The following is a 27660-nucleotide window of genomic DNA, read 5'->3' on the forward strand; positions in this document are numbered from 1 at the left end:
CTGAGCCTGCGCGTCTGGAGCCTGTGCTCTGCAACAAGAGAGGCCACAACAGTGAGAGGCCCGCGCACCGCGATGAAGAGTGGCCCCCGCTCGCCGCAACTAGAGAAAGCCCTCGCACAGAAACGAAGAGCCAACATAGCCAAATAAATTAAAAAAAAAAAAAAAAAAAGTTTCTGTGGTGTCTGTCCTGTGGAAAGCACAGACAAATACAACTCACATAGTGCCTAGCCAAAAAGATATAGATTTAAAGCACAAGAGGGCCAAAAACAATTCACTAGAATAATCAAACAAACAAACAAAAAATGTGTGTTGTTTTAAGCTGTTAAATTTGTGGTAGTTTGCTGTGGGAGCAATAGAGAACTGATAGTTATATAAGATATAGTCTTGAAAAAGGTAAAGCCTAATTAAAAAAAAAATTACAGCTGATCTGTTACATGGATCAAGATCTGTGAAATATCTGCATCACAACTATCAAAAGCATATCAAGAAGAAATTCCAAATTTTATTTCTCTAAGAAAATCTCAAAGATGTAAGCAAAATGATTTTGGTTTAATACACTAAATATAGGAAAAAAATTGCTCATTTCACCTATATTATTAATAAAATGCCAAGCTGTCTTACACAACTATTAAAATATGGTAGTATTTTAAAAGGATTTAAGTAGAAGATTCATATTTAGAAATTATGTAGATTATTTCCTAACGTGATATTAACAGTAATTTCTCTCAGAAAAAAAATTTGCTGAGATTTTCAAATGGAATCATAGACTTGAAAGGAAAAATGGAACTAAATCAGATCTTTTAAGCTTTATGTATTTGAGGTAGCCATCAAGAGCCAATTATCTAGCTGCCATAGTTCTGCCTATAATCTCATTTTCAAAGTGTTACCCTCAAACTTAAGCTAATACATAAAACACACTTTATGGATTATTGATGTTATTTCTAAGTTTGTCATTTGATAACATACCTGCATATTTATCAATTAAAATAATTTCAGGAGTGAACTGAGGGACTATATTAGTTTCCAAGGGCTACTATAAAAAAACAAAAACAAAAAATCACAAACTGGGTGGCTTAAAAACAACAGATATTCACTCTCTCACAGTTATGGAGCTAGATGCCCAAAATCAAGGTGTCAGTAGCGCAATGCGCCCATGAAAGGCTCTAGAGAAGAATCCTTCCTTGCCTCGTCCTAGCTGCTGGTGACTTCTGGCAATCCTTGGCATTCATCGGCTTGTAGGTGCAGCTCTCCAATCGTTGCCTCTGTCTTCACATGGCCTTTTCCCCTGTGTCTCTGTGTCTTCTCCCTTTCTTACATGGATGCCAGTCATTGGATTTAGGGTCCACTAGGTCCTAAATCCTAGGCACTAGGCATAGTATGACTTCATCTTAATTCATCTCATCTGCAAATAACTATTTCCCAAGAAGGTCACATTCAGATACTGGGGATTAGGACTTAAACATATCTTTCTGGGAGACACAATTCAACCCACTACAGGGACATTTTTAAATGTCTGGCATTTGTTACAGCTAAGTAAAAAACACACCCTTTGCTCAATGAATAACTTCAACTAAACGTCCATTTGTAGCACATGTACAATTTCTTACCAGACTTTTATATATAACTCACTCTACAGAAATCATATTTTGATTTGTTCTAAAAAACCTCATTATTCAAACTGAGAAACTTGTAGTCCCTGGATCCCTCCAATGTCTATCAGGAGGGACCTAACAGTCCCTCCTGGACACTCTCCCTTACCTACTCAGCCTAGAATATCTAAATGAATCTTTTCTTAAGTACACTCAATTCTCCTCTATCATTACCTGTGGATAAAAGCAAATTAAAAGGGGGAGGAATGATAATTTGAGAGAAGTTATGTGGCTTAAATTTTCTTGAAGTAGAAGACAGAGTAAGGGGAAGTTAACTGGGAGTGACAAGGGAATTAAGACTTAAGGAGGTTTAGGTAATTGCTAAGGTAATGAGGAAGCTGAAAAAAGAATAAGATTGATAGGCTGTTCTGAGAGACTGGCTGAGATTTGAGACCATAAATTTGTAGATATCAAATGTGCATCATGAATAATTTTTCATTTCTTCCTTCAGCAATTATCTACTCAAATATAGAAGCCCTTTGGTCATTTCATTACAAACACTTTTTTAAAAGGCAATCTTATCTACTCTAATGGTTTTAACTATCATCTATAAATGGATGGGTACATCAAGATCCAGATTCCTAAACTATGAATTTAACATCTCCAAGATGTGCCACAGAAAGCATCACTCAACATGTCACAAACAGAACTCATTAACTTTCCAATCCTTATAATTCTCAGAAATAAAGGGGAAAAGTCCCCCAAACTATGAAAGAGGTAATGTCAGTAAACATGGTGATCTCCAAAAATCCACTCCTCTGTGAAAGGAATCAGAAACTGGGGAAAAAAAATCGAATCAACCCTTTCAGACTCTGGAAATTAATCAAGGCTTCCAGTAACTCAGGGAGTGTTTAATAAAGAAAATGGCTGAATCTTGGTAAGAAGAGCAAGTTTTGTGGTGTTTTAACTTGCCTAGTTCCATTTTCTACTCCCCAGCAGCCTGGCAGTCACCAGAGGGAACAGAACAGAGCTGGAGCCCTTTCAAAACTTCTTTCCCAAAGAATCATCATTGTTTCTTTGGAGGACCCCACTTAAAATACTTTTGTATTTAACCTTCCTTGGAAGTACCCCAATGCAAAAAGTCGTCTTCCAGGGGTAGAGAAGGGCATGTGTTTGTCTAAAACAATTATAGGAAAGTGTTTTAACTTCATGGATGTCCAAAACAATGAATAATACTTGGGCCAAACAATAAACAGACTAAACAAAAAGCTTAAAAGAAAAAGCTGACATACTTCTTGGAATCTAGAAGGCCACATACATGCTTAGGGCTGCGAGTCTACTCAGGAAAGGGCTGAGAAGAACCAAACTCTCACTTATGCCTATCCTTTGAGGCTCTGCAAAAGCAGAAAGTGAAGGCTATGGTAGCACTGTCAACTGTCTGGCTGAGTGTTGATGGGGGCCTCAACATGCACACAAAGCCTCTCAGCAAAGAGGGAGAGATTTATTGGTCCTAGGTTTTTAAAAGAAAGAATATTTGAAGAAATGATGGCTGAAAACTCCCCAAATTTGATGAAAAACATTAATATACACATTGAAGAAGCTCAGTTAACTTCAAGTAGGTTAAATGAAAAGAAATTCACACTGAGACACAATAATCAAACTGTTTAAAGTGAAAAACAAAGACAGAACCTAGAAAGCAGCAAGAGGGAAGTGACTCATCATCTACAAGGGATCATCATTAAGAAAAAAGCTGATTTTTTTCATCAGCGATCATGGAGGTGTGAAAGCAATGGGATGATATATTCAAAGAGTTAAAAGGAAAAAACCTGTCAATCAAGAATTCTATATACAGAAAAACTATCTTCCAAAAATAAGGAGAAATTAAGATGTTCCCAGATTAATAAAAACTGAAGGAATCTGTCACTAGCAAATCTGCACCTATAAGAAATACTAAAGGGAGTCCTTCAGGCTGAAATGAAAAGACACTAAATGATAACTGGAATACACATGAAGAAATAAAGAACACCAGGTAAAGTAACTACATAGATAAATATAAAAGACAGTATAAATGCATTTTTTACTCATTTTCCCCCTATCTAGTTTAAAACACAACTGCATAAAACAGTAATTACAAATCTGTGTTGATGGGTACAATATACAAAGATGTAATTAGTAAAAAAAAAACAGCAGAAGTGGAGGCAGAGCTATGTAGGAGAAAAGCTTTTGCATGCTATTGAAATAAAGTTGGTATTAATCCAAACTAGACTGTTATAAGATGTGAACTGCAATCCCCAAAGCAGGCAACCACTAAGAAAATAACTTAAAAAAACATACATACATACATATATATATATATATATGTTATGTATAAATATATATATGCATATATATATACATACACATACATATATTAAAAGAAATTACAAGGTAATTAAAATAACACATGAGCAATATTTGTTTAACACAAAATGTCAATAATGGAGAAACACAGGAACAAAAAAGATAAAAGACATGAAGACAAATAGAAAACAAATATCAAAATGGCAGAAGTCCTTAGCAGTCATTGCATTAAACATGAATGTATTAAACGCTCCAATCAAAAGGCAGAAATTGACAGAATGGATTAAGAAAAAACATGATACAACTATAGGCTTTCTAGCAGAGGCTCACTTTAAATTCAAAGACAGGAATAGGCTAAAAGTAAAAGGACAGAAAACTGATATACTGTGCAAATAGAGAGTCAGAATGGCTATATTAATACTAGAACAACAAGATAAAAATTACTACTAGAGACAAGGAAGGATACTTTATAACAATAAAAGTGTCACTCCACCAAGAAGATATAACAATTAGAAACATATATGTACCTAACAACAGAGCCCCAAACCATAAGAAGCAAAATCGACAGAATTGAAGGGAGATACACAATTCTACATTATACCTATCCCTTTCCTGTATTCTCCATTTCAACTGATAGTAGTCATCATTGGTACCTTTCATCTCTTTTCTCACATCTAATTAATCACCAAGTCCTGTCAATTTTATTACAAAACATCTCTTAAACTGGTCCCAAATATACCCTACAACTTCTGTTTTAGTTGGTATCTTACCAAAAGTCCTTACTGTCTTTGACGATTGGTCTCAAAATTATTCCCTATAAATTTATCCTCCATACAAATACTAAATGGTCTAAAATGAAAAGGTGACCATCTGATTATCCGTTGAAAACTTTCAATGGTTCCTCATTTCCTATGGCTGCAGAAAAAAACAAAATCAAATAGTATATAACATCCACTGACCTCTGCCTACCTTTTCTGTTTTATCTATTGCCACAAATATCATGGTTCCCAAACACTGCACTGCTTGTAGGTTCTGACATATCATACTTTCTTTCTTGTATGAGTTAGATTCTAGTCCAGGTGACTCTGCTCCACCTCCCAGTCATATAATTTTAGGCAACTTCTCTCTCCAATTCTTGGTTTCTTCATTTTTAGCTGGGAATAACAGAAATACCTATTTCATGTTATTGCTCTAAGGATAAAATGAGAAAATGGATTTTAAAAAAGCATTTAGAAACCCAGCACACTGAAGGGGATCAGATATGTTAACTACTACTGTTACTGCCTGTCTGAATTTGTTTACTCTACTGCTTCCATGGCTCATTCTTCCTCATTACTAAATAACTCAACTTGGCTCAAGGAACTAAGTTTGAGGCCTTGATAAAGAAGTCAATCAACCTCTTAAGACTTAAAGTTTAGTCCTTATTTATAAAATGATGGAATTGCAGAAAATCATTTTCAGGAGTCCCTCTGGCTCTAACTCCTATCATTCTTGATAAAGAGACATGTTGCATGACATTGAGGCATATTCATGAGGCTGAGCAAGAAATTCTTTGGATTGTTAAAATAAAAATAAACTAGAAAATCTCTCTCCCTTTTTAGACTGCAATTTCGCAAAGATAAGAGTTGTCTCACACTTCTGAAAATGCTTTAATTTACATACAGTAAAATTCATTCTTTCTGCTACATAGTTCTATGAGTTTTGATAAATGCATTAAGTCATGTAGCTATCCCCAAAATTCAAATGTAGAAGAACTGCTGTCACTTCCAAAAATTCCTTCATGATGTCTCTTCAGTCAAACTCCCTCCTCCATCACACACTAGAAAACACTGATCTGTTCACCTTTTGTATAGTTTTGATTTTTCTATTACATCATACAAATGGAATCATTCAATAGGTAGCCTTTTGATGCTGGATGCTTTCACTTAGCATAATGCATCTGAACTTCATCCATGTGGTTGTGCGTATTAATAATTCATTCCTCTACGCTGGGGAGTACTCCTCCAATGTATGGATATACCACAATATTTCATCCATTCACCAGTTGAAGGACACTTGGGGTGTTTCCAGTTTGGGTGATTATAAATAAATCTGCCATATATATTCAAAGCTGGGGTGAATACTTGGGAGTGGATGCAAGGTCATATGGTTAAGTGTATGTTTAACTTTTATAAGAAAATTCCCAAATGTTTTCCAAAGGTGCTGTGTCATTTTGCATTCCCACCAGCAAGGAAGTTCCAGTTGCTCTGCAATCTCCCCGGTACTTCTAATTGTCAGGGCTTTGGTGTTCTTGTTTTTTATTTTAGCCATTCTAATAGGTGCATACAGGTATATTGTTGTGGTATTAACTTGCATTCCCCCAAATAAAAGATGATGTTGAACATCTTTTTTATTTATGTATTTATTTATTTATTTTTGGCTGTGTTGGGTCTTCGTTTCTGTGCGAGGGCTTTCTCCAGTTGAGGCAACCGGGGGCCACTCTTCATCACAGTGCGCGGGCCTCTATCGCGGCCTCTCTTGTTGCAGAGCACAGGCTCCAGATGCGCAGGCTCAGTAGTTGTGGCTCACAGGCCTAGTTGCTCCACGGCATGTGGGATCTTCCCAGACCAGGGCTCGAACCCGTGTGCCCTGCATTGGCAGGTGGATTCTCAACCACTGCGCCACCAGGGAAGCCCTGAACATCTTTTCATGTGCTTATTTGCCACATGTATAATCTGTTTAGTGAAGTGTCCAGATCCTTGGCCAATTTTTAAAAAGTGTACTGTTGTTCACATACTGTTGAAGTTTGAGAATTCTTTATATATTCTAGATAAAAGTAAGTTGTCAGATGTATGATTTTCAAATATTTCCTTCCAGTCTGTGTCTGGTGTTTTCAGAATTTTTTCACAGAGCCTAAGTTTTTAGTTTTTATGAAATCCAGTTTATCAATTTTTCTTTTATGGATTGTACTTCTGATGTTGTATTAAAAAACGTTGGTCTAACCTCAGGCCACAAAGATTTTATCCTATATTTAAAAGGTTTTACAGTTTTAGGTTTAGATTTAGGTCTGAGTGATTTTGAGTTAGTTTTATAAAACATATGAGGTATGCAGGTCAAAGTTTCTTTTTTGCATGTGGCTGTCCAACTCTGCCACATTTTGCTGCTGAGAACTTCTGCCTTTCCTTTTATGGTAAGCATGCTTACCTTTACTCCATGGATGATGGTTATAATATCTGCTTTGAAGCAGATACACATTTAGGTTCACATGAAAAGTTCTATCTTGCCTTGTTTGGTCAGTAGTTCCAATATTAATTTATTTTCAAAGACCTTATTATGCTCTTTGGGTCTGCCCAGCACATGCTAGGAATTAGGTGATGGTTTGTAAGACAGTTCAGTCTCTGAGGCCCCTGCTATGGTTCTTTGGGGCTGTTCTGTGCATGTGCAGTTTAGGGGTGAGTCCAGAACTTACTTTGTTCCATTCACAAAATTGAGGATCACCTTTTACAGACCTCTCCAAACTTTCCCTCATACTCTCCAACCCCCAGTGTCCCTTTTCCTGGTTTCTCTGGCCAGAAAGCCAGAATTCTTGAGGCTTCTTTTATTGTCCTGCACATACATTATGACTGGCATTGCCTTCAGAGTGAAATGACAAGAGAGAAAAATAAGTGATTCCCCTCACATTTGCTGGAAAACAAGGGCTCAGTATTTCCTGGTCCCTCTAACCAGAGACATGGGTATTTTCTCAAGTTTTTAGTTGCTTATGCTGCCACTACTACAGTGCAACTTACAAACAGGGCTGCCCTTGGAGTACAGGGCCCCTTTTCTCAGTTCTCTTGACAGATATACATGGTTTCTCCTAGAGTGTTTGCTGCCTACACCTGCTATTCAGTGCCCACAGAGCCAACGCTGGGAGAATAAAGAGGGAAAAAAATCCTGTGAAACTCACTTGTGTTATGCATTGTTATACAAATTTGATTGTAACAAATTTCTTCAAATTAGGATAGAGATTATCAAGGAAGAGGATATATTCTAGAAGAGAGCCAATCTCTCTTTTGCAGAACTCTGTAGAAGTCCGGAACTCAAAATAATGGGAGGAAGACATGGAACAAAAAACAGTAAATTGAAGCCTATACATGGAATATTAGCCCTACTATCAAAAAATTCGGGCAAAATATTTGAGAATTTGTATCTAAAGAAATGTGATCTCACACTGTATTACTATATATTGATAATCAGGTATCTTCCAATATAACACACAGTGCTGCTCCTATCCAATTTCCTAAAAAGAAAGCCACCAGCTCATAATGATTTCACAATCCTACACTTAAACGTATTCATCAATCATCATCTTCTTCATCATCATCATCATCATCATCATCATCATCATCATCTACTTGAACAAAAGCCAGGGATCACTGGACAGTGCAGGTAAACCTACAACCTCAGAAAATAGATACAGACAAAAAAAAAAAAAAAAAGACCCTGGAGGAAACAAGAGACTTCCAGTAAGCTCCTGCATTTATACAAGAAGAAGAAGATGCAATAAAAAAAGAAACAATAAAAAGCACTCTTGGAAATTAAAAAACAATTCAATAGAAATATCTGAAGCTAAAGTTAAGGAATCTCATTGAAAATATAAGAAAAAGATAAAAAGACAAAAAAGAAAAAAGCTGTAAAAAAAAAAAAATCAACATAGGGAGTCCAACATACATCTAGTAAGAATCCCAAAGGAACAAAAACTAAAAAGGGGAAAATGAGCGACTTCCCTGGCGGGGCACTAGTTAAGAATCCGCCTGCCAATGGCGAGCCCTGGTCCAGGAAGATCCCACATGCCGTGGAGCAACTAAGCCCGTGTGCCACAACTACTGAGCCTGTGCTCTAGAGCCTGCAAGCCACAACTACTGAGCCCACGTGCCACAACTACTGAAGCCTGTGTGCCTAGAGCCCGTGCTCCGCAACAAGAAAAGCCACCACAATGAGAAGCCTGCGCACCACAACGAAGAGTAGGCCCCACTCGCCGCAACTAGAGAAAGCCCACGCGCAGCAACGAAGACCCAATGCAGCCAAAAATAAATAAATAAATAATTTTAAAAAAACAATTAAAAAAAAGGGGGGGGGGAGAATGAGAGATTGGGTGTGGGATGGCGAAGGAGGACCCAGAGTTGAAGAGTCCAACCAGAACTGTACCATAAATGAAAACCTATGCTTACATACATAATTATGAAACTAATAGAATACCAAAGATTAAAAGAAAGCTTTTACAGTTATAAAACACAGGATGAGGGCATGTCAAAAGGACAGAGGAGGCAATCTGAAACAACTTTCAATGGCCAAAAATAGAACAAAGTGAGCAAGATACGGAATACAGGAATACCTGGTTTTATCATATTTTGCTTTACTGTGCTCTGCAAATATTGTTTTTTACAAATTGAAGGTTTGTGGCAAAACTGCATCCAGCAAGTCTATCAGCACCGTTTTTCCAACAGCATCTGCTCACTTCATGTCTTTGTGTCACATTTTGGTAATTCTCACAATATTTCAAACTTTTCCATTATATTATATTTGTTACGCTGATCTGTGATCACTGATCTTTGATGTTACAACTCACTGAAGGCTCAGATGATGGTTAACATTTTTTTGGTAATAAAGTATTTTTTAATTAAGGTATGTATATTATTTTTTTAGATGTAATGCTACTGTACATTTAACAGACTACAGTATAGTGTAAACCTAACTTTTACATGCACTGGGAAACCAAAAAATTCGTGTGACTGGCTTTACTGAGATATTCACACTTCATCGAGGTGGTCTGGAACCAAACCCGGAATATCTCTGAGATTTGCATGTAACGATGGGATTGGATCATTAACTCTATAAATAAATACTCATGAATCCATACCATAGTGGTAAAAATAAATGTCTGAATAAACAAATAATTGGGGAAGAAGGTATAGATCGATCTTCCTTATATAAGAGTCACAACTAAAAATTGTACAAACAGTGAGGGAAACAGAAAATGACCTTTAGTACATCACAGTAACATCACACAGAACATCACATTGTATCTGCAGGCAAGATACAGGTGGGCGGGCCGATGCACTACACCAGCAAGAAAGTCGCCACGGACTCCGACATCCCACGGACTCCGACATCCCACGGACGATATCAAGCGTCCCCCGCCCTTAATGGTCCCAGTCGTTTCTGCACTGGTCGTGGGAGGTGTAGGAGGGACTCGGGGACACCCAGAAGAGCTGGATATGGACTCAGTGACCTTTGAGGATGTGGCTGTGAACTTCATCCTGGAGGAGTGGGCTCTACTGAATCCTACACAGAACAAACTCTACAGAGATGTAATGCAGGAAACCTGCAGAAACCTGGCCTCAGCAGGAACAAAATGGGATGATGATGACATTGAAGAGCAGTACAAAAACCATGGGGGAAAACCAAGATATCATATGACAGTGAGATTCTCTGAGCATAAAGACAGCAGTCCACGTGGAGGAAACTTCAACCTTACTCCACCTCTCGATCAGAACAAGAAAACTCCTGGATTAAAACCATGTGAATGCAGTGTATGTGGAAAAGTCTTCATGCATCATTCATCTCTTAATAGACACATGAAACGTCACATTGAACACAAACCTCAAGATTTAAGAAAAATATGATCGGGGCTGTATAATACATATAAATGTAAGGAAAGTGAGAAAGTTTACAAATATTACAGTTCCTTACAGAGGCACAAAAGAACTCACACAGGAGAAAAACTGTATGAATTCCAGCAATGCGGAAATAGTTTCAGTAATCATCAAGGTTTCCAAACACATGAAAGAGTTCACTCTGGAGAGTAGCCCTATGAATATAAGCAATGGGGTAAAGGTTTATGTTCTCAAAAAGGTTTCCAAAAACACGAAAGAGATCACACTGGAGAAAAACCCTATGAATGTAAGGAATGTGAGGAAGCATTCATTAACCCCAGTTCTCTTCAAATACATAAAAGGAGTCACAGTGGAGAGAAACCATATGTGTATAAAACATATTGTAAAAGCATTTAGTATTCCCAGATAGCTTCAAGAACATCAAAGAACGCATACTGGAGAAAAACCCTATGAATGTAAAGTATGTGGGAAATCCTTCGCTTCCACTTACGTTCAAGTGCATGAAAGAGCTCACACTGGACAGAAACCCTATCAATGTCAGGAATGTGGGAAAGCCTTCGTTTGTCCCTCAGGCATTTGAAGGCACAAGAGACTGCACACCGGAGAGAAACCATATAAATGTGAAGAACGTGGGAAAGCATTCAATAATCCCAGTTCTCTTCACATACATAAAAAGACTCACACTAGAGAGAAACCATATATGTGTAAAACATGTTCTAAAGCATTTAGTATTCCCAGATATCTTCAAAAACATGAAAAAACCCATACTGGAGAAAAACCCTATGAATGTAAAATATGTGGGAAAACCTTCAGTTCCACTTATGCTCAAGTGCATGAAAAGAATTCATACTGGAGAGAGACCCTATAAATGTAAGGAATGTGGGAAAGCCTACATTTCTCTCTCAGGCATTGAAAGACACATGAGCCTGCACACTGGAGAGAAACCATATAAATGTGTAGAATGTGGGAAAGCATTTATTATTCCCAGTTTTCTTCAAACACGTGAAAGGACTCACACTGGTGAGAAACCGTGTGTGTGTAAAGTATGTTCTAAAGCATTTCGTTTTTCCAGTTCTCTTCAAAAACATGAAAGAACTCATATTAGAAAAACCCTATGACTGTAAAGTAAGTGGAAAAACTTTTGCTTCCACTTATGTTCAAGTGCATGAAAGAACTCATGCTGGAGAGCAGCCTTATGAATGTAGGAATGTGGGAAAGCCTACATTTCTGTCTTAGGCATTCAGAGACACATGCATGCTACAGAGAAACCATGTAAATATGAAGAATGTGGGAAAACCTTCTCTGATCTCTCTACTTTGCAAAAGCATGAAAGGGTTCACTAGATAATAAATCTAGTTTTTAAAGAGCCTAGGAAAGACTTCAGTGGGCCCACATACTTACATGTGAAAACTCTCATGAGAAACAAATATAAATGTCAGTAACATGAGGTAACTTGTTGGAAAGTAATCCAAGAATAATGTTTTAGAAAATCTTCAATATAAAAGACTTGTTATAAAAATTTATAAATATGTGTGTTTACTAAGGATCTTTATGAAAGTACCTTTCTTGGCATTGGATTTGTACTAGTTACCTTCAAAAATGAATATTTAGGTGAGGTAATTCTGGAAGTCATCTTTTAATAATAGTTCATGAGGTTAAAAGATAGCAATTTTTCCTTTAATCAGATAATGATATTTTCTCTTTCCAATTTTAAGTCTGTTGGACCTATGGGTGGTTGAAGTGTACTTTTTTTTTTTTTTTTTGACATCTTTGTTGGAGTGTGGTTGCTTTGCAGTGGTGTGTTGGTTTCTGCTTTGTGACAAGGTGAATCGGCTGTACATATACATATATCCCCATAAAGTGTAGTTCTAATATGCAATTAGGCTTGGTATTTGTTGGGATTTTCCTACTGGCCTTGGGTGGCAGTTCTCGGATATCCTTAATCTATTATATATACTGTACCTTTATTACAGAAAGCTCTTTTTGGGGGGGTGGTGAGTATAGGAGACTTTTTCCATTTTCCCTACTATTAAATACTTGGAATAATTTTTTCTGTATGGCCAGGTTGTCAAAGAGTATACATTCACGTAAATTATGTTTTTCCATTTGCTTCTTCATTCCTTCTGACTGGTATTTGGTGAATAGACTTCGAAGAAGAGAGACTTGTGACAGGACAAAAAATCTAGAGTTGGAGATATCCTGCCTATGAGTAATATTAGGACCTAGATTTTCCACAATCTATCCCCTTTGTGGTTCCATGTTAGAATTCACCAATAGCGTCACCTGTGTGCAATTTAAAGGCAGATGAGAAGGCATACTTCAGATTTTGGAGCCACCACGCTGGGAGAGAGACAGATACATAGAAGGTTCGAGGACACCACCTTTCATCCTATTTTCCAGATTCTGTGCCTTTGTATTCAAGAGTATCCTCAAAACCACCACCAACTGTTTGATTCCTATTATCAGAAGTGTAGTTTTCCTCGGATGTCTTTACAATTCTACATCAAAATCTGTCAGAGTTTGAATTTTTCTGTGAGGCCTCCTGTGTCCACTTGGAAAATAATTCAGAATTTCATGGTTGGGAGTATTGTCAGATTACCCTTCTGTAGATTTATAGCTTCATCATGTCTAATTTGTGTAGGAAACACCTTTTGTTGTTAACATTGTTAGTATGTTTTCCTGATTCACCATGACATTCACAATGGTGCAGCGATAAACAAGGACATGGGAGTTTGCTGCACTGTGCAGTGGCTGCCTTGACCCACTCTTTCTATGTGAGAATAAGCCCCTTCCTCATATCAGGAAAAGTATGGGTGCTTTCCGTTACTTGTAGCTGAATATAATCTCTGTTTTCAGTTATGTTTGACTGTACATGATTAAAAGTCTGTTCATTTTTTGGTGAAAGAAATGATTCTGTAGTTGTTTCAGAGAGATATTTTATCAACTCTTTCCTAAGCTTTCGTATGCTAACAAATATTGTGGTTTTTATTTCCTCAGAAACTATATTAAAATACCCATTATAATTATGGATATTCAGGAAAAAAAAAAAGATACAATGAGGAATGCTAAAAGTGAAAATAGTGTTTTCTTTAAAGAGAAAGAGGACATTTGTGCAGACTCAAAAAATCTCTAAAATATTTACTAATTATTGTGGTTGTGTTCATTAAGTCCACAAATTCTTTGATACTCCTCCCTCTAGGAGGTGGAGCTTAATTCACTTCCTCTTGAATATTGAATGGACTTAGTTGCTTCTAATAAACAAAATATGGAAAGGAAAAAAGAAAAACTTCACAGTGGAGATACCTGGCAAACATTATCTTAACTAATTCATCAAGGTTAACATCACCAATAATAAGACATATTGACATCATGTACTCCCTGATATGATGCGATTAGAAGGACAATAATGTCTGTGATATTCTTCCCAGCAACAATTCATAACCTCAATGTAATCATGAGATAATATCAGATAAACCCAAATTGAGGGATATTCTACAAGATACTTAACCTTTAAGTGTCAAGGTATGAAAAGACCAGGAAAAAAAAATGAGGAAATTTCACAGACTGCAGGAGACTAAAGAGTCATGACAAATAAATGCAATGCGGTACTCTGGACTGAATCCTGGAATAGAAAAAGTATATTTGTAGGGAAGCCTGTAGTTTAACTGATAGTATTGTACCAATGTTAATTTCTTAACATTGTGTTATGGAAGACATTAGTTATAGAGGAAGCTGGGTGAAGGGTATTTGAGAACTCTCTATATTATCTTTGCAACTCCTCTGTAAGTATAAAATTACTTCAAAATAAAAGAGTTATAAATAAATAAGTTCCCTAAAGCTGAAGGGGTAAAATTAGGTCACCTACAAAAAAATATAAGAGGAACAATGAACTTCTTATTAGTAAAACAGATGCAAGAAGACAACAGAGCAGTGCCATTAATGTTTCAAGTGAATATAATTTTCAACCTAGAATTCTGTATTAGCCAAACTATCAATTAAGTGGAAAAGCAAAATAAAGGTATTTTCAAACAAATTTACTTCTGTATGCCTTTTTGTAGTAAGCATTTCAGAATGTTTTCCAGAAACCAAGGGAATAAACTGAGAAAGCTGAAGATGTGAGATCTTGAGAACACTGGATCCAAACCAATAGAGCCGGGAAGAAAAGTCTCAGGATTACAGCTGTGCAGCAGCCCTAGACAGGAGTCAATCAGCGTTTGATCGGAAAGCTGGAGTACTCCAGGAATAAGGAGAAACCTTATGGAGTTGATACTTTTCTTGAAAAGTTAAAATAACAAGAGGAGGTAATAAAGTTAACCAATGCAAAGGGGAAGAAGGCAATTTGAAACTTCAGGAAAAACAAAAACAAAAACAAAAAATACACAGGAAAGGACAGGTAATCACAGTCCATTGCTTAATGTAATTATTATTTATTTACTAATTTTCAACTTTAAGAACTAAGCTATGAAAAAAAGGAGGCAGTGGTTATTAAAGAAAATGTAAGCATTTTAACATCAAGAGAAAGAGAAGAGATAGTAAAAGTTTAGGTGAGAGAAGTTAAAAGGTGAAAGGGATGGAAACTGAAGGACAGACATGGTAATACGGTATCACAGAGTGGTGAGTCATGAGACAACATTTGGCCTGCACACAGTTAAAGAAAAAATTCAATGTCATTGATGGTGTAAAGTCAGGTAAATTATTTTGGGGGGAGTGTTGATTTCTGTCAGTTTACAACTGAGTGTTCATTTTTTAAAATTGAAGTATGTTGATGTATAATATTGTATAAGTTATAGGTGCACAATATATTGATTCACAATTTTAAAGGTTATACTTCATTTATAGTTATAAAATATTGGCTATATTCCTCATGTTGTACAATATATCCCTGTAGCTTATTTTATACCTAATAGTTTGTACCTCTTAATCCCCTACCCCTAAATTGTACCTACCCCCTTCCCCTTCCCTACTGGTAACCACTAGCTTGTTCTCTGTATCTGTGAGTCTGTTTTTAAAAAATTATAGTCACTAGTTTGTTGCATATTTTAGATTCCACATATAAGTGATATCATACAGCATTTGTCTTTCTCTACCTGACCTATTTCACTTCATGTATTGATCGACACTTAGGTTGCTTCCATATCTAGGCAACTGTAAATCATGCTGCTATTAACATTAGGTTGCATGTATCTTTTCAAATTAGTGTTTTTGTTTTTTTTTCGAACATATACCCAGGAGCGGAATTGCTTGGTCATATGGTAGTTCTATTTCTAGTTTTTTGAGAAACCTCCATATTGTCTTCCAGAGCAGCTGCACCAATTTACAGTCCCGCCAAGAGTGTACAAGGCTTCTGTTTTCTCCACGTCCTCACCAACATTTTTTATTTGTATTCTTTTTGATGATCGCCATTCTCACAGGTGGTTTTGATTTGCATTTCCCTGATGATTAGCAACATTGAGAAGCTTTTCATGTGCCTACTGGCCATCTGTGAGGTAAATTCTTAACTCTTAATGCAAGAAGTCAATAGTCAGTGTCTAATATTGCTGTATCAATAAATAACAGTATAAGCATATTATATAGGTATGCACAGCCATCACAGGATGAATAAAAATGTAAAAATAGTTAAAAGATTAAACATGATTTTCTCCAGGGAGCAGATGCAGTGGGCCAAAGAGTCTGCTTAACAATCCATGCTCTTCTACATGATTTGATTTTTTTTTTCATGATTTGATTTTTAAATACCATATCCATGTATCTTTTGAAAAAAAATTTTAATTTATTTTACAGAAAGCAACAAAAAATAATCTGCACTATTTTCAGCAGTGAATAAAAATAACTCATTTGTCCATTCACAGTAAGATGATGACTGAATTTCTACTTAGTGCAGTGGTTGGGCATTAAAGAAAACACAGTTCTTGCCATGAATGGCCAAGGCTTTCAACTTAACATATTAAATGCTTAATCAATACTTATTTATTTCAAAAGACGTTTCATTTTCTTTTCAACAACTTTAATAAACACTTAGAATGAAAGTTACTTGTACTACTTCTTTAAAAGTAAAATAGTATCTGATGTTAAGCCAAACACTTTTCAAAATAACATGTTTAAATAAACAATTTTGTGTATGATGTATTCAAGATGTTTGAAACACTGAAAGTAAGCTGAAAGTATATTAAATTCTGAATTATTCAGGTTATTAGAAGACAATAATGGTGTGGACCATTTAAAAAGAAGAAAGAAATTATGCTTCCAAATCATTAATCTTTTGAAGTAGTTTATATAAATCCTTCAGCAAATCTGCCTTGTGTTATCTGTATGAGTATGGATGTGCAACAGAAAGGAAGTTTAGAAACTCATCGTTTCTCAAACAAAATGATGAAATCACAATGTGAGAGGTTCCAAATTTTCTTGGCTTCCCTAATCTGCCCCACTGTTAAACCAGGGTAGAAATACTGCATCCACTCATATTGACATAAACAGCACAGTATTTTTCTAAAACAGACATCAATATTGTTATGGGCTTAATTTTTAATCACAACATATTTGCCAATATGAAAGGTGAGGTGGCATTAGAAACCCCAATATAATACCATACAGAAAGTTTTCAAAACTTTTTTTAAATTAAAATTCTTATTTTTAATATAATACTAACTCAGTGATTGAGCCATTACACTAAGACTCTTCTGTGTTACTAAGTTGTGTGCATATCAAACTAAGTAATTTTTATTTATCACTTTAAATAGATTTAGCAACCATTATTTCTTCTCTGAGGCTATTTTCTAATCTGTAAAATGGAGCCAATTTCTAGCTTACAGTGCTTCTGTTAGAATTAATTAATATTTGAAACACCTGATATTCAGTAGTTGATCAATAAATGTCAGTTCTAGTTCCCCTTTTGTCCTACATGTACCTTGATACAAGTTAAAGTTTAATGTCTAATTCAAAAAATCTACCCAAATTATTACTTTATTCAATAATTAAACACTGAGTCCCAAATATATATACCAGACGTGTTCTAAATAGAGAAGGTCAGTGTTATATACCAAAAAAAGGAAAATTGCCCTATCAGATATCAAGACTTAATATAAGCTTCTGGTAATTAAAACAGCATAGTATTACTGTAGGAAGTGACAAATAGACAAAACAAAGGACTCAGAAATCAGCCATTCTTAAAAGGGACATCAACATATGAGAGAAGTTCATTAAATATCAATGAAGAAAGAATTGGACTATTCAAGAAATGGCTTTCCACATGAAAGAAAAATAGAATTTTATCCCCTTTTTAGTCCATCATCATCCAAAAAAAAAAAAAATTCTAGACTAATAAACTTACAAAAAGAAAACCTTAAAGTCAATTAGAAGAAAATGTTTTTAAAAACTTTATGACCTTGGGATAGGAGAAAATTTCATTTAAAAAAAAAGCAAAATGCAAAGGAATATATTTACATATCCTTATATTTGACTAAATAAAAATGTAAAACTTCCATATGACAAAAGATAGCACCAAGATAAAAGATAGCAATACTGGGAAAAATTGCAATATATAAATCAGTAAGAAAAAGAAAACAACAACAACAAAAAAGATCAAAAGAAATTATCAAAAAAGATCAAAAGAAAACAAAATATAAATGACCAATAAACACAGGAAAAGATGCTTATCTCACTATAACCAGGAAAAATGCTAATTTAAAAAATTAAATAGAAACCATTTTAGACTGACAAGAACTTTCAAAGCCTGATGCTACTGAGTGAACATACAGCCAAGTGGAAACTCTCAATCAACACTAGTGAAGTAGAGATGGTAACAGCCACTTTAGAGACTCTTTAGTGGTTATCTAGCAAAATCAAACACACACATTCTCTAAGATCCAATAATTCTACTTCTTGTACATGTTCACTGTATGTTCAAAGTAGTAAAGTTTGTGACAGCAAAAAAACTTGAACTCATCTAAAGAGTGTGGGAAATGGATCAATACAGTGTAGTAGAGTCATGTGATAGAACACTACACAGCAGTTAAGAGAAACAGACACATATTCATACACATATATGTACATACATATGAACTTGGATAGATCTCAAAACATAGTAAGTGAAATTATGATACTGTAATATATCAGTTACATAAAATTTCATAGAAAACACAAAACAATATTCACATATATATCCATGAACAAAATACGTAAGAGTATTAAAACTACACTAAAAACTTACACTTGAAATTCATGGCAGCTGTTGTCTTTGAGAGGTAGGAGGACAAAGATGATGTCAACTTTATATGATTTGTTTTGTTAAAAAATAACAGATAATATAGCATGTTAACAGCTGTCAATTCTGAGTGAGAGTTAAGGTAGGTATCTGTTATACTTTTCTTGATACTTCAGCCAATTTTCTGGATTGTAAAAAAACAAAAACTAATCAAGGTCACCAATAAGATGATAATTCAACTCTCTTCTCATCAACTTAAATACTGACAAAAAGTAACATGTGAGTTCAACATGCTAAGAATGCAAGATAAGCAAATGGAATAAATTCCAAGTCATGTAATTATGCTGATACAGCTTACGAAAAGTAGAATAAAATATATCTCAGAAATGAGGTAAAGAATTTTGACCTTAAACATCTTTCATATAATCACTAAAATGAATTTTCTCTCTTTAATTTCCATATTTCCCAATTTGATAGCGAACTATCACTATAATTTTCATCTAAGCACTGAGAAAAGAAGTAACAAGTACAAGTCCTAAAATAAATCAACTAACCTGTATGGGTTCTTCTATGTCTCTGAAGCTCATCACTCCTTGTAAATCTTTTGCCACAAAACATCCAGTTGCATATAAAAGGTCTTTCTCCAGTATGCCAGCGAAGATGTGCTCGTAGGTGAGATGTTTTGCCATAAACTTTTCCGCATCCTTCAATATGACAGATATGTTGTTTCTTTTTTCCTGGTTCATTACTGCCTCTACAAAAACAAAAACAAAAACCAAACATTAATTACACTCCCAAACACCAAGCTTATAATTCAGGAAAAGTAAAAGGGAATCAAGGTAATTAAATGATGCTTTTCTAAATGGGTTTTTTAAATCATGATGCCACAACTGTAGTTAAAAATCAGAAAAATTTCAATTAAAAAAAAAAAAACAGCACTGTGTAGTAAACTCAAAAGTGGTATGAAAACAATTTAATTTTAGAGAATGTATGTTCTGCCATGGAATTCACATGTTCATTTCCTAGTAGGTTCCTCCCCTGGGAAAAAAATCTCTTTAAACTTTTCAAGACACTTGAACACTCTCCTCTAAAATACCAAAGAATGGTAATCCTCACTTAAAAGTGTAAGGTTCAGAGTTTCACTTCCAGCAAAAGCAGCACGAAGAGCTCCCTGGACCTACTCCCCAGTGAAACCAGTGCAAATGATAACAAAAAAAAGCAAATACCATTTACAATCTCTGGAAATGGCCCTATGAGTATACAGCAAATAAAGAAACATTTATTCATGAAAATCAAACAGAACTTGGTAAGAAGAGTGAGAGTCTGCTGTATTTGAACCAATACTCACTCTGTCTCTCCCTCCTCCTTCCACCTCCCCTGACACAGAAACACTATAGACTTGTGCAATCAACAACAGGATTCCCTCTTCTCCCACCCTTCTAGTTGCTGCGTTATCTCCCCAAGAGAGGCAGGACATCAGTATTTCTCAATCTACCTGCAGCTACCTGTTACTGAGGCTAAGTTTCAGGTGAGTGTGGCTGACAGACGGGGAACAACCTTCTTCCACCCAATCCCAACCCCTGAGACACAGGCTCGACCTTGGATAAGGCATGATGAAAACACTGGGGTCCAGATGACCCTTGACCCAGCTCATTTGTAGTTCATAAATCAGAGGTTCCAACCCTGGAGTGACCAGCCAATAAAACTTGAGGCTACTGCTGACCTCCTGCCCCCAAGTGCTCAGCTCCTAGAGCACAGAATGCATAGGGAGAAATGTGCCACTGTCCCAACCCCCCAGTTCAAGAGCCATGACACAGAGATTTTGGCCAGAGGGAGAGCATACCATAAAACAGAAGGCTCCAAATCTCTTCCCAAGAAATTGACTTCATTTGCAACAAAGTGTGGAGAGGTTTGAGCCTAAGGATGATCTTAAAGACAGTGGAGATTGTTGCAAAAGGCAACTGGGAGGAGACTAATAGATTCATTGGAGACATAAGCTAAACTACAGACTGCTAGGTTGCTAGAGAGAACTGAGGAAAGAGGTAGCCGGTAAGAGTCTTACAGAATCAGAATAAATCTCAAGCACAGACCTAAGTTCTGCCTTTTTAAACTCTGATTGGATCGGTCTGTGGAGCAATATATGCTTCAGGGTATTATTGAAAACGACAGAGCAATCAGCTGGCAATTAGTGAAGCGTAACAGCTGGGTGTGGTCAGGGAAAGAGCCAAAAAAATCCTTACCAAAACCACTGTCATCCCAGGGTCGCTAAGGAGCAACAGCTTCATACTGGGGGGGGGGGGGGGAGGAGTGGGGGCAGGGATTTTCATGAAAATAATCCAGCTCATCACTAAACAAACAAACAAACAACAGTAACAAGCCAGGGGTGGGAGAAGGACAGAAGGCAGTACTAGGAGTTGCTACAATATATTATTTCTCCAGTTTCCAACAAAAAATTATGAGACATGCAAAAACCAGAAACAAAGAAGGAATAAACGACCTATACACTAGAGAAAAAGCAGGCAAGAGAAACTGCCTGTGAGAGCAAACAAATTTAACAAGACTTCAAAGCAGCCATTATGAATACATTCAAAGAACTAAAGGACATCATGATTAAAGAAGTAAAGCAAGGTATAATGACAATGTCACATCAAACAGAGAATATCAATAAAGAGCTAGAAATGATTTTTTAAAGAACCAACTGGAAACTCTTGAGATAAAAGGTACAACTGAAATGAAAAATTCACAAGAGGGACTGAAGAGAAAGAAGAAATAGTGAAATTGAAGACAGTTCAATAGAGATTATACAACCCAAAAAGCAAACAAGAAACAGAAGAAGAATAAACAGAATGTCAGAGAAATGTGGAACACCAACATGTGAATGAGAATACCAGGAGGAGAGGAGACGAGAGGGAAAAGGAGAGTGGGGGATGAAGCAGAAAAAATATTCAAAGAAATAACAGCTGAAAACTTAACCTACACTTTCAGGAAGCTCAACAAACTCCAAATATGATAAATGTAGAGATCTACAAACAGACACTTTACACTAAAAATCCTGAAACCCGAAGACAAGGATGAAATCTTGAAAACAGCAAGAAACATGACTCATCACTTACAGGGAAAGCCCAGTAGGATTAAAGGCTGACTTCTCAGTAGAAACATATTCAAGTACTCAAAAACAAAACAAAAACAAAAACAAACAAAAAAACAAAAAAAAAACCCCAAAACAACCTCAAACAAGAATCCTATATCCAGCAGAGCTATCTTTCAAAAATGAAGGTGAAATAAAGATATTCCCAGATAAAAACTAAGAGAATGTGTTGCTAGTAGACTTGCTTTGCGACAAATACTAAAGGAAGTTCTTTAAGCTGAAAGCAAGTGAAACCAGCAAGTAATTCAAATATATATAAAGAAACAAAAGCGCACTAGCAAAGGTAATTATGTAATTATAAAGGACAGTGTAAGTGCATATTTCTTCTCACCTGATTTAAAAAGCAATTTTGGGCTTCCCTGGTGGCACAGTGGTTAAGAATCCACCTGCCAATGCAGGGGACATGGGTTCAATCCCTGATCTGGGAAGATCCCACATGCCGCAGAGCAACTAAGCCCGTGTGCCACAACTACTGAGCCTGCGCGCCACAGCTACTTAAGCCCACACGCCTAGAGCCCGTGCTCCGCAACAAGAGAAGCCACCGCAATGAGAAGCCCGTGCACCACAACAAAGAGTAGCCCCCGCTTGCCGCAACTAGAGAAAGCCCATGTGCAGCAGCAAAGACCCAAAGCAGCCAAAGATAATTAAATGTGGTTTAATAAAAAAATAAAAAGCAATTTTATAAAACAATATGTATAAAATGTATTGTCAAGCCTGTAGCATTAGAGAAATGCAACATATGTAACATATCTGCCAATAACAGCACAAAGGAGGTGGCTGGGAGCAAAGCCATAAGGAAATGACCCCAAATGGGAACTCAAATTCATGGGAATAAATAAAGAGAACCAGAAATGATAAAGTTAACATAGCAAATTTAAAAGACATAAATTTATAAAAATAATAATTATAACAAAGTATTGTGGGGTTTGTAACACTTATGTATAACAGTAATACCATAAAAAGAAGCACAAGGGAACAGACCTATATAGGAGTAACATTTCTGTAACTCACTGGAATTAAGTTACCATAAATCTTAAACTGATTATGATAAATTAAGATATATATTGTAAGGCCTAGAGCAAGCACCAGAGAAATAAGTACAGTGAAAACATCATTAATGAAATTAAAATGCTATATTACAAATTAAAATGATAGTAACTTAATTCAAAAGAAAGCAGTAAGGGAGGGATAGGGGAGCAAAAAAAGACACGAGACATAGACAACAAAAGGTAAAATGGCAGACATAAATTCATTATATTGATAATAACATCGAATGTAAATGGATTATATAAACTAATAAAAAGGTAGGTTTTGTCAGATTAGATTTAAAACAAGATCCTACTACGTACTGTCTATAGCTGACACACTTTACATTTAAAGATACAAAAATACAAAGATATTGAAAAGTAAAAAGATGGAAAACGGTATCATGCAAACAACCACAAGAAAGCTGGAGTGGCTGTACTAAGACCAGACAAAATAAACATTAAAACAAAAGATGTTATTAGAAATAAAGAGAGAAATCTGATAAGGATAAATGGGTCAATCCATCGGGAAACATACATGCATTTAAACAAGAGTAAAAAGAGAGTGCCAAAACAGAAGTAAAAACTGACAGAAATGAAAGGAGAAATAGACAATTCAATGATAATAGTTGGAGATTTCAATACTCTATCTTCAATGATGTTTCCACAAAACAACTAGGTAGAAGATCAACAAGGAAGCAGAAGACTTGAATAACACTGTAAATGAACAAGACCTAACAGACATCCACAGGACACTCCAGCCAACAACAGCATTCTCCTCAAGAGTGCATGGAATGTTCTCCAGGACAGATCATACACTAGGCTGTGAAACAAACCTCAATAAATTTAAAAGGACAGAAATAACAAAGTTTTCTGACCACAGTGGAAGAAAACTAGAAATCATTTATAGGAAGAAACTGGGAAATTCACAAATACCTAGCAATTAAACAATATACTCCTAAATAACCAATGGGTCAAAGAATAAATCAAAAGGGAAATCGTAAAAGATTTTGAGATGAAGGAAAATGAAAACACAACATACCAAAACTTAGGGGATACACATAAAGTAATGCTTAGAGGGAAACTTACAGCTGTAAATATCTACATTTAAAAAGATCTTACCTCAAACCTGTCAGAATGGCTAGTATACAAAAGAGAACAAATAACAAACGTTGTCAAGGATATGGAGAAAAGGGAGCCCTCGTGCACTGTTGTTGGAAATGTAAATTGGTACAACCGCTACGCCAAACAGTATGGATACTCCTCAAAAAATTAAAAATAGAACTAATATAAGACTCAGGAATTCCACTCCTGGGTATTTATCCAAAGAAAGTGAAAACACTAATTAGAAAAGATACATGCACCCTTATGTTCACTTCATCATTATTCACAATAGTCAAGATATGGAAGCCACCTACTAAATGCCCATCAATAGCTGAATGGATAAAGAAGATGTGGTGTGTGTGTGTGTGTCGTGTATATATACACGCACACACACACACACAATAGAAAATTACTCAGCCACAAAAAAAGAATGAAATCTTGCCATCTGTGACAACGTGGATGGACCTAGAGGATATTACGCTAAGTGAAGCAAGTCAGACAGAGAAAGACAAATACTGAATGATTTTACTTATATGTGGAATCTAAACAACAAAATAAACGAACAAACATAACAAAACACAGAGTTATAGATACAGAGAACAAACAGGTGGTTGTCAGAGGAGAGGGGTGTGGAGGGAGGAAAAAAAAAAAGGTGACGGATATTGAGAGGTACAAACTGCCAGTTAAAAAATAAAGGAGTCAGGGGATGAAATGTACAGTGTGGGGAATATGGTCGATAACTATGTAATAATTTTGTACAGTGATAATATCGTAACTAGACTTACTGTGATCATTGTGAAATGTATAGAAATAGTGATTCACTATATTGTGTAACAGGAACTAACAGTGTTGTAGGTCAGTTACACCTCAAAAACAAACAAACAAACAAACAACTCACAGAAAAAGAGATCAGATTTGTGGTTACCAGAGGAGGGGAAATGGATGAAGGCAGTCAGAAGATACAAACTTCCAGTTCTAAGGTAAGTAAGTACTAGGAATGTAATCTACAACATGATAAATATAAGTAACACTGCTGTATGTTATATATGAAAATTGTTAAGAGAGTTAAATCCTAAGAGTCCTCATCACAAGGAAAAATATTTTTTCTATTTCTTTAATTTTGTAGCTGACAGATGTTCACTAAACTTATTATGATAATCATTTCATGATGTATTAAGTCATATTATTATGCTGTACACCTTAAACTTATACAGTGCTGTATGTCAATTATATCTCAATAAAACTGGAAGGAAAAAAGATCTTAAATAGCCTAAACTTCCATCTTAAGACAGTAAAACAGAGCAAATTAAATCTAAAATAAAGCAAGCAGAAGAAAGAAAATAATAAAGAACAGAGCAGAAACTAATGAATTAGAGAATACAAAAACAATAGAGAAAAATCAATGGAACCAAAGGCTGATTAAAGGTCAACAAAACCAACAGGCAATTAGGGAGACTAACAAAAAAAAAAAAAGAAGACTCAAATTACTAGAATCAGAAATGAAAAAAGGGATATCACTACCAACCTTACAGAAATAAAAAGGATTATAAACGAATACCAAGAACAATTGTATACCAATTGCTTAAAAAACTATAAGATGAACAAATTCTTAGAAAGATACAAAGTATCAAAGCTGACTCCAGAACAAGACAGAACTCAGAACAAGTAATGATGTTGAATTAGTAGTCGAAAAAATACACACAGGAAAAGCCCAGTGAGCTTCACAGGTTCACAAAACATTTTAAAAATTAATACCAGTTCTTCACAAACTTTCAAAAAATGAAATTGGAGAGAAGACTTCCCAACTCATTCTACAAGGCCAGTAACACCCTTGCCCACCCAAAGGCATTGTAAGAAAACTACAGACCAGTATCTCTCATGAACATGGATGCAAAAATCCTCAACACAATAGTAAAAAACCAAATCCATCAACATATAAAAAGAATTACATAGCATGACCAAGTTGTATTTATCCCATGAATGTAAAAGTACTTTAACATTTAACAATCAATTAATGTAATATACCATATTGACAGAACAAAAAACAAAACTACATGATCATCTCAACAGATGAAGAAAAGCACCTGACACAATCAAAAACCCTTTCATGTTGGGTGAGCTGGAAGACTCATACCCCCCAGTGTCAAAAGTTACCACAAAGCCAAAGTCATCAGGACAGTGTGGTATTGGCATAGAGACAGACAGACAGATCAATGAAACAGAATTGAAGACTCTAGAAATAAACCTATGTGTCTATGATCAACTGATTTTTGACAAGGGTGCCAAAACCATCCAAAGAATGGGGAAGGGACGGTCTTTCAACACATGGTGTTGGATGAACCCTTACCTCACACCAGTTATGAAAATTAACCCCCAAATTGATCAAAGACCTAAATGTAAAAACAAAAACTATAAAACTCTTATAAGAAAAGTGGGAATCTTTGTGACCTCAGATTGGGCAATGGATTCTTAGATATGACACCAAAAGCAGAAGCACCCAAAGAAAAGACTGGACTTCACAATTAAAAACTTTTGTGCTTCAAAGGACACTATCAAGAAAGTGAAAAGACAACTCAGAGACCGGGAAGAAATATTTCAAATCATAAATCTAATAAGGGACCTGTATCTAGAATATATGAAGAACTATTTCAATAATAAAAAGACAAATAATCTGATTAAAATAGGCATAAGATCTTAACAGACAATTCTCTAAAGAAGACACACAGGGACTTCCCTGGTGGCACAGTGGTTAAGAATCCACCTGCCAATGCAGGGGACACGGGTTCAATCCCTGGTCTGGGAAGATCCACATACTGCAGAGCAACTAAGCCCGTGAGCCACAACTACTGAGCCCGCATGCCACAACTACTGAAGCCCACGTGCCTAGACCCTGTGCTCCACAACAAGAGAAGCCACTGCAATGAGAAGCCCGTGCACCGCAACGAAGAGTAGCCCCCGCTCGCCGCAACTAGAGAAAGCCCGCGCGCCACAACTAGAGAAAGCCCGCAAGCAGCAATGAAGACCCAACGCAGCCAAAAATTAATTAATTAATTAATTAAAAAAAAAAAAAAAGATACACAAATGGCCAACAGTAAGCACACGAAAACACACTTTATATCATTAGTCATCAGGGAAATGCAAATCAAAAACAAAAACTTGTATAACAATATTTGTAGCAGCATAATAGCCAACAGGTGGAAAAAATTCCAAATGTCCAACAACTGATGAATGGATAAGTAAAATATTGTATATCCATACAATGGAATATTATTTTGTTCATTAAAAAGAATGAAGAACTGACACGTGCTATAATATGGATCAACTTTGAAAACATGCTAAGTGAATGAAACCAGTCACAAAACCCACATATTTTATGATTCCATTTGCATGAATGTCTAGAATAGGCAAATCTATACACAGAAATTAGTTTCGTGGTTGCCTAGAGCTGGGAGGGAAGAGGCAGTGATAGCTAAATAATACAGGATTTGTTTTCAGGGGAACAAAAAAGTTCTAAAATTGACTGTGGTGATGGATGCACAACTCTGTGAATATATTAAAAACCACCGAAATGTACAGTTTAAATGAGTGAATTACATGGTATGTAAGTTTTATATCAATA

At 35.8% G+C, this 27660-nt stretch overlaps 1 protein-coding gene across 2 annotated transcripts in view; it reads right to left on the reverse strand.

The window, feature by feature from the left end:
* Positions 1 to 27660, reverse strand: part of SP4 (Sp4 transcription factor) — a 69686-nt gene that overhangs the window by 3247 nt on the left and 38779 nt on the right. For both annotated transcript variants that reach the window (XM_061197701.1, XM_061197700.1), the window contains exon 5: positions 19319 to 19518. In XM_061197701.1, coding sequence (XP_061053684.1) covers positions 19319 to 19518 — 200 coding nt within the window. The remainder of the gene's footprint in view (positions 1 to 19318; positions 19519 to 27660) is intronic.

Source organism: Eubalaena glacialis, chromosome 8 (genome assembly GCF_028564815.1).
Source record: "Eubalaena glacialis isolate mEubGla1 chromosome 8, mEubGla1.1.hap2.+ XY, whole genome shotgun sequence".
Taxonomy (NCBI): Eukaryota; Metazoa; Chordata; class Mammalia; order Artiodactyla; family Balaenidae; genus Eubalaena; species Eubalaena glacialis.